The sequence below is a fragment of the Arachis duranensis genome, chromosome 3 (genome assembly GCF_000817695.3).
Source record: "Arachis duranensis cultivar V14167 chromosome 3, aradu.V14167.gnm2.J7QH, whole genome shotgun sequence".
NCBI lineage: Eukaryota > Viridiplantae > Streptophyta > Magnoliopsida > Fabales > Fabaceae > Arachis > Arachis duranensis.
In genome coordinates, this window is record NC_029774.3 from 76,373,096 (window position 1) to 76,381,949 (window position 8,854).

At 37.1% G+C, this 8,854-nt stretch overlaps 1 protein-coding gene across 1 annotated transcript; it reads left to right on the forward strand.

Annotated features, from left to right (window-relative positions):
- Positions 1-1,467: 1,467 nt before the first annotated feature.
- On the forward strand, positions 1,468-7,321 carry LOC107479570 (uncharacterized). Its single transcript, XM_052258336.1, has 10 exons — positions 1,468-2,150; positions 2,247-2,314; positions 3,045-3,106; positions 3,238-3,516; positions 4,063-4,226; positions 4,314-4,369; positions 4,475-4,527; positions 4,609-4,729; positions 5,045-5,142; positions 7,040-7,321. Exons 1-10 carry the CDS (start codon positions 1,813-1,815, stop codon positions 7,109-7,111), a joined length of 1,311 nt encoding a protein of 436 aa, XP_052114296.1. The 5' UTR covers positions 1,468-1,812; the 3' UTR covers positions 7,112-7,321.
- Positions 7,322-8,854: the final 1,533 nt, after the last annotated feature.

Here is an 8,854-nt window from a genome sequence, read left to right on the forward strand (position 1 = left end):
AAGTAGCGTGTGCATCCACCGAGTTTCGAATACGGAGCTTCACTTTTGGAAACATTGCCCTGCCCTCCGCAAGAGCAGGGCAGCATTTTGGTGATGCACACACGCGCACCATTCTGGCGCACCAAGGGAAGGCTCGGCAGCACCAGCAGCACGCACAGGCATTACTCGACAGCACCAGCAGCACGCACAGGCATCATTCTGGCGCACCAAAAAGTTCTGCCCTGCCCTCCGTGAGGGCAGGGCAGCATCCTGCAGCACCAACACGCACCACACGCACGCACGAGGGCCACACACACCATTTTCTGCCCTGCCCTCCACAAGGGCAAGGCAGCCTCCTGGGAGCAACATATGGGCCAAAATTCAATTTAATTCAATTCTTCACCAAATTGAATCAAAGCCAACCAAACCCATTTCTCCTCAAATCCAAAGCAAGCAAAGCCCACATCATCACTCAAAGGCACATGGATCAATTAAATTAGGATTTTCATTTTTGTAATTTGTTTTAATTTCATTTTCATTTTTTATTTTGTAAAGCCTATATAAAGGCATCAATTAGAGCTCGGAAAGGAGGCTCTAGTCTCATTGATTCCCTGAGATCTTCAACATTCTTTTAAATTGCTGCAAATTAAGCATCGCTTTCTATTTTTAATTCTTCAAGCATTTTTACTTTTCTGTTTGAAATTTGCTGCATCCCATTTCATATTCTAGCTCTCTGCTTGAATGCTCTTTACATTTTCTTGTTAAATTTTAATTTCCAGCACCCCAGCCCCTTTACTTTTCATGCAATTTACTTTTCTTTCAATTCAAGTTTCAGCTATTTTACTTTCTTGCACTTTAAGTTTTATGCAATTTTAATTTCTGCAACTTTAAATTTCCTGTCATTTACAATTCTGTTGATCAACTTCACACAATTCACTCAATGTTAGCTTGACTAAACTAATCACCCACTAAAGTTGCTTGATCCATCAAAAAGTTGCTTGATCCATCAATCCCTGTGGGATCGACCTCACTCTAAGTGAGTTATTACTACTTGATGCGACCCGGTATACTTGCCGGTTGGATATGTGTGTTGGAAATTCATTTTTCCACAAAACACCATCAAGTTGTTGTTGGGTCTGATCCAGTTTTCACCAACTTTTATTTAAAGTCCGAACCAAATCGGACCATGCGATTACCTTTAGTGAATTCAAAACATTAATAAAGAAGTCATCTCGGACCCTCCGATTTTATAACACAACACAAAAAAATTCACAATGCTAACAACTCAGACGGTACAATTTAAATCTTTCAGATTTTTAAGCTCTCTTCATCTTTAAATTGGACCTACCAATTTGCTTTGCAAAACATGACTCTCAAACAACTCGCACGGTCCGAGTTGTTGGGCCTCACAATAATAAAAAAACTGCCCCACATATTTATATTGCACCCCATAAAAGCATATCCAGATAACACACACAAAGCCTCCATATCAAAAAAATTGAGCCGAACTTCGTTGGCACTTCCACTAAACCAGTGTCCTGAAATTTGATATGATTGAGAGAAATGATGAAGTAAGATATTTCCACAAAATATTTTGTTGAAATTTTCTTACTTTGACGTGGAGTGGCATTGACCAACCAAGTCGCTCCAAGGCCGAAATGGACTGAATAAGATTCTGACTACCAGTACCAGATTACTGTTCAAACATCAGGCATCACACATCAAGCATCGCGAATCACCGATCACGGTCGCAGTCCCTTCGACCTCTGAAGCCACAGCAAGTGAATTCCATTCACCCCAATTCCATTCTTCTTTCCAACAAAGCGCTCTTTCATGCTCGCCTCCGATTCCAGCTCTGTGCTCGGACCCAAACCCGTCGTGCCTGCCCGCAACCCGACTCTTAACCGTTTCAGCGCCGGCGAATCCTGCGGCCTCTTCCATCCGCCATCTCGATTGAGACCCGCCGTCTCTGCGGGGCCCAACCTTTCCCTCAATACCGTTCAAATGGAAGCGCTCCGCCGGATGGGCCGCGGTTGCTTCAGCTTCAAGAACCCCCGACTCAGGGTAGAGGCCGACAGTAGTGGCGAGGACCTGTTTGTCGCTGCGTCTGGCTCTGTCGCCAAGCAGGTTCCCAGTCACCTTGTTATTATGGTCAATGGTATAATTGGAAGGTAAGGCTTCAGTATCATGAATATTATTGGACTTTGCTTCGTATGAGGATTTTGGTTTAGTGGGTTAACTGTGTTGAATTGCGCTTGGTATTTCAGTGCTGCAGATTGGAGATATGCTGCGGAGCAGTTTGTGAAGAAACTTCCTGATAAAGTTATTGTACACCGTAAGCTTTAAAATTACTATTTCACCTTTCCTATAATGTTCAACTTTACTGTGATGAGAATCATACGTGATAGAAAAATAAATACCTAAGAGAAAAATGGAAACGAGAAAATTTGCTAAAATGAGAAATTGGTAAAGATACAAGTGAAATGCCATCCTTATACATGGTAGCTTTCTAGTGTTATAGTAACTAAATCCAAAATATCTGAACTACGTCAGTAAATCTGTGGATTAAGTTCTTCTAGATTGAGGAAGTCGGTGAAGTCGATCAAGATAGTGGGACTCATACATGATGAAAATTACAAATTCAATGTTGATTAACCCTCACTTAATTACTTTCATACTTTACCAATCTCTTCACTTTAGAGGATCTTTTTCCAAATATGTTTTTTTTCCGAGTCCGTCAGAACATCTTGACAATTTAGTGGCACATGGAAAATATTATGTGTTACTGGAACCTGGAATGTTATTTTTCTTATTAACATTCTGATCTTTAAGAAAGTAGCTGGTGTGGATGTTTTTATGGTTCACATTTTGAACTTTTTTAGTAGCATTAATTTTAAGAGTTAATGTTATAAATAAGAAAGGGGGAAAAGAGTACTGATGCTTGCAAGAATTTATTGGGCTGTTTTATTTGCTTTCAGTTTCTCAAATGTTGAATCATCCTACTTTAAATTGTTCTTATTCTTGTCCTAGCATTGCCAAGTCTATCATCCTTTGCTCTTAATTAGTTCATGTTTTTTTTTTTTTTTTTTATGGTGTTGATACAATGGGTGAGAGGCTAGCCGAAGAGGTACTTTGGTAATAACATAATTTATGATTGGTTTTCTGGTGAATGTCTTAGTCTCATGATTTATCTTCGGTGTTGACTTTGCAACGAGCCATTCACTTCTGATTTTTCAATTTTCACTCATATTTATGCAGGTTCTATGTGTTATTAGACGTTGGCCACAGGTGCAAAAGATATCCTTTGTGGCACATTCTCTTGGGGGCTTGGTGGCAAGATATGCTATTGGAAGGCTTTATGATTATTCTTCAAAATTGGGACCTGTTGGGACAAGTAGAAACAGCATAGTTGACGAAAAGACAGAATATTTGAAGCCATGCCTTGAACCTGGTTCTGAAAACAAAATTGCTGGTTTGGAGCCAGTGAACTTCATTACATTTGCAACACCACATCTTGGTTCACGAGGAAATAAACAGGTTGGTTATATTCCTATGGTGTGTGCCACGTAACTATATCTCTTTGTCAGTTTTTTGCTTGTCTCTCTTGACATTCATCTGTTTGCATTTTAGTTTTGTTAGAAGGAAAGTTCAAATGGAAGGCATTGCTCTTTTACTGCAAGTGCAGTGCACTGGGTGTAACAATTGATTTTAATTCCTTTTTGTTTCCATGAATCCACTGCATGCATGGGGTTTTAGTGATATTATCTGAGGATTGTTTTATCTCTTCGTATCTGGAACTTCTGGTGGTCAGTTTCTAAGACGCTTTCTAAAGACACTTCTCTATATATATACACAGACATAAATTACGTATCCTCAAAGGAGATATAAGAATATGAAATATGGCTACTCTAAGACATGCTCAAAAGTTGGATGTATGATGGGATCAATTTGTTTGTGGTTTACTTGTTTCGTTGTTCATGCTAATTGTTTCTGTATTGAACATGGAAGCGCAAATACTGTAATTCCAGTATTATATTTCCTTCTCTCTCTCTCTCTCTCTCCCCCTCTCTCTCTCTCTTGCAGCTTCCATTCCTTTGTGGTCTTCCTTTCCTTGAGAGAAGGGCATCCCAAACTGCACATTTAGTTGCTGGGAGATCTGGGAAGCATCTCTTCCTCATGGACAATGATGATGGAAAGCCCCCTCTGCTTCTACGAATGGTTGATGACACTGACGATTTAAAATTTATGTCGGTATTAATTTGTCAGGAGCTTATCGGATACCGATTTTAATTTCTGTACTATTTGCTCATTTGACCATTTGTGATGGTGTGCAGGTCAGCTTTACGTGCATTTAAGCGTCGGGTAGCATATGCAAATGCAAACTATGATCGTATCCACTTTAAATTTAGTAATTTTGCTGAAACCATAAATTCACCTAATGGTGCTGATAGATAAATATTATGGAACTTGTAAAATTTCTTGACTTAGTTTAAAGATATGGTTGGATGGCGTACTTCATCAATTCGTCGTCAACATGAACTTCCAAAGGTATAGATTTTCTGATAATTTTCTATCTCGTTGCTTTACATGTCTATCAGAGGCTGAATTCTGCTTCTTCTTTTGTGCAAGTCAAATCTTCTTGTAATTGATGAGAAATATCCACACATTGTTTACGTTGAAGGGGAGAATGCAAATGACGGTCGCAATAAAGCATCTTCTTATGTTGGAGCCCAAGCAGTTGACTTAGAAGGTTCTTCCCTTATTGTTTGTAAATTCTATATATATGGGACTCGCAAGAACTTCTATTTCAAATTTTGAGGATATCTGAATTCTGAACTTATTGTAATCAACATATTCATTACATACAATTTGATTTGTATTTTATTAATTATATTCTATAAATATTTTCCTCAGCTATATTCAATTTGGTTGCACCAATTATACAAATCAAATGAATATATACTAGGTGCAAAGCAATTCAATAAGCTAGCTGTAGCTCTATTTTGATTGTTAGGGTAATTTTAAATATATATTTTTCTAATGTCTTTATTCGACCACATTGTAGAGGTGATGATAAGGGGTCTCAATCAGGTACCATGGGAGCGTGTGGATGTTAGCTTTAAGGAGAGTAAGCAGCGGTATGTTGCTCACAGTACAATCCAGGTAAACTAGATATCCTTAAAAGTTTCTCAGAAATCTTTCATGATGCCATCATGTTATCTGATTTCAGGCTGTATTATGAGACGATTTCTTCATTCAATGTTTAAGACTCCAATATATAGATAAACATAGTGGTTGATGTGAAAAAGAAAATAATTCAAGATATTGTCTGAAGACAAAGTACTCTTGTAAGACACACTAAATCATTTCTGAATAAACCTTAAATATTTATCTCCTGTTTAATCCTTGCTAGACCTCTGTTCTTCACTGGCTATTTTCTGCCTTGCTCCTCATTTAGCACCAATACCATCTTTCTTATATTCCACCTCATCATCAACCCTTTGTGCTTCTCTAGGGTTCTTTATCTTGCTCCTTCAACTTCATCAAGTTCTGAATAAATTTCATTGGCGAAGATATTCGACTCATTTTTCTGCCTTCATCTCCAGTCTGTCACCTACAATGGCACATTATTTGTTTCCTCCCAATTGAATATATTTGTTTCTTTTCTTTTGATCATCCTCTAGTTCTGAACAAGATCTGATGTCTGGACACTGTCATAGTCACCACCACCTTGACTTCAACATCTTCATCCTCCTCGAAATCTTTATTCTCTTTTGCCTCCTCAACGTTTCCATCCTCCTTCATCGTTTCCTGCTTCTTTTGAAGATCAGGAGCTTTGGGGTCCCAATGTTCCTTGGAGGAATCCTGTTTTGAGTTTATAGAAACTGGAATCCTGAGATTATGAAGGAAACAAAATCTGTATTACTGAATGCAGACTTGATATCAAGGTAATAACAGTAGTGGCTACTTGAAGGAATTTACAAAAACAATGCCCAAAAAGAAAAAAGCTTGAGCTTTCAATTAGCTCGATTCTCTCCCAGTGTACCAACTCTCAATTGAATTCCTTCCTGCATGCCCCTCTCGTACACTACATGTAGGCCTCGCTTCCCAAATTCTGAAGATTCTCTCTTCCCTTATCCTACTCTTCCAGGCCAGCAGAGTGAATGAAATTTCTGAACCCACTATTTTTCGGACACACTGTTTTTGTTATCCCCTCGATGAAATGGTTTTATAACACCTTATCTTCCACAACTTTCTTATCCTGTTTGGCTTTAGCTTCTCCATCCTCTCCCCCCAAGCCTGCACCATTATGGTAATTGATGTATTTCTTGTTGTTTAGCCTGATATTTGTTTTCAATTAAACAAAACTAAACTTTTTTTAGTATAAAAGGATGGAGTACAAAAGGAGGAGGTATCCTATGAAAAAATAGAGTCCTTTGACTTCAATTTTCAGCTGTGCTTTCATGATCCTGGTGTTATGCATGTAAGAAAAGTTGTGCACTTCAAAATGTTGCTTGCACCAAGCAAATACATCTATTCAGCCTTTTTTTGGGTCAGAGATTGATGCCATATGTTCAGTTGATATGTCTAAGTCCACTCCTTTGGCTTGCATATTGGAATTTATGCAACAGATTTATTTTAATAATTCGAAACTTGATTTCTGTATAAGTTGAAAAAAAAGCGGTAGATTGATTTTTAATTAGAAACTACTCTGTTTAGCTTTTCCCAAAAAGTCGGAATCATTTGGAATTTTGATTACTTTATACAAGAATTCTGCTAATGACAGCCCTTTACTAAGGAAAAACAAAATGTTCAACCTTTTGATTTAGTTAATGCATTGGAACATGAATCTCTTTTGTTCTCCATACAAAACTTCTACTTTGTAACCATAATGAGTGCCCATTATAAATCTTATAAATACAAATATAGCTAAACTGAAAATTTCAGCCAAAAAAGCTGTAATAAATGCACCCTAAATCGTATATGTATTGGTACCGTTGTGAGAGAAACTTGACAAGATTATATGATGTTGCACCATGTTTCTACGTCTTTCTTTCAGGTGAAAACGTACTGGCTAAATTCTGATGGTGCTGATGTTGTTTACCATATGATAGATAACTTCCGTCTTTAGTCTTTGGTAAGTTTGTTGTCAATAAAATCAATGCTGTCAGCAATTGTTGTCGTCTGATGTTTTTCCCCCGGCCGTCTTACATCGAAACTGATGAAGATAATTTGTATACCAAGGAAAAAAAACGGGGTAGAAAAAGAGAGAGAGAAGAAAACGATGGTTTGTAGTTTGTACATTGTATTGTAAACTATTGTAGTCTTTTCCCCCCCTTTTTTTTTTTGTGTGCGGAGGGTTTTAACTTTTAAGGTAGTTGGAAAAGCTGTTGGCCTTCATTTAAGAGCACCTTTAGCCAAGGAAGTAGGGGAAAATAATCAACTAATAACAGCATGTAGCATAAAGTCCAAATTTTTTATGATCAACCAGTTTGCACGGGAATGATAAAATTTGTTATATTATGCTTTCTGTTTTTAATCTTGTTAAATTTTTAAAATTATTTTTAATATTTAATTTGATTTGTCTTATTCTCAACGTTTGAAATAAATTTTAATCTCATTTCTGAATATTAGGGACTAACATTTTTGGAGGAAAAATATAGTTCATTTAAATTCAGGACAAAAAAAAAACTGTTAATTTTTTAATATTCGTGTTGTGTGCTTTGACAAGTCTTTATTAGTATAAAAATATTAGAATTAATGGAATTTTTTGCAAATTAAAAATATTCACAATTAAGAACCAAATTAGATCTTTGATTACATATTTTTCGAAAAAAATATTCTATTAATTTGAATATTTTTGATGAGTTTGGAAAACTCTTATTTAATATTGATGATGAACAAACATTATTAAAATACTTAATTACAAAATTATTAATTAGATCTTAATTTATATTTGCCTAATTAATAATTTTGTTGTGCAGATTTTATATTTGGGCCGAAATGAAAAGAAGAGATCCCAAGCCCAATAAAATCAACATTCAGCCTTGGTGTTAAAATTATTTGGGGATGGTGGCTGAAACAAGTGTTTTATTAAATGGGCTAGCAATTGTGATAACAAGCCCAATTGAAGGTCTTGGTATGAGACCAAAAATGCTTGGTCCGAAATAAAAAGGAATTGGGGCACAATATTATTTTATTCACTTAACAAAAGAAATCTATTCCTTTGATTATGCACTGCATGCTCCAACGGAACCCCTTTACTCATCATGATGGATTTCAAAATTTATTAGAGTAAAGTTAATAAGTGCATAGGAAATATGAGAGAGAGTATCTTTGACATGATTGATGGCATTAACTTTACACGCCACCCAGGGAAGAAAAAGCAAGCTATCTTTAATTAAATTGATTAATCACTTTGAATTGCTTTTTCCTCACATTCTCTCTTCTCTCTCATCTCTTTCTTCTTCTCTCTTCGGTTAATACACAGGAAACAATGGCTTCCTTGAAATCAAAATGGAGCTACCGAAGCAAGGGAAGGACAAGCTACAAGACCATCGAGTTGATGGCACGAAAAAGAAAAAGAAAAGTGAGCTGTGGCTAAGATATTCACCAAATGTGGTTAGATTTGGTGAGGCTATCTTGAGCCTTTCATGCTCAAAAATGGAAGAAGAAGATTCGGCCAAGAGGGAGATTCTTGAAGCATGGCTTGTCTTCGAATCTGACCAACCACCACAGGGAGTAGCTAGAGTGGCGAAGTGATGGTTGAAGGCAGAGATTGAAGCAGATGAAGTCATCATCATCATGAGGCATCAAGGGCCAGAAATCCATCTTGGAGAGGAAGCCAAGGATGGAGAGCCCGGATTGATGAAGG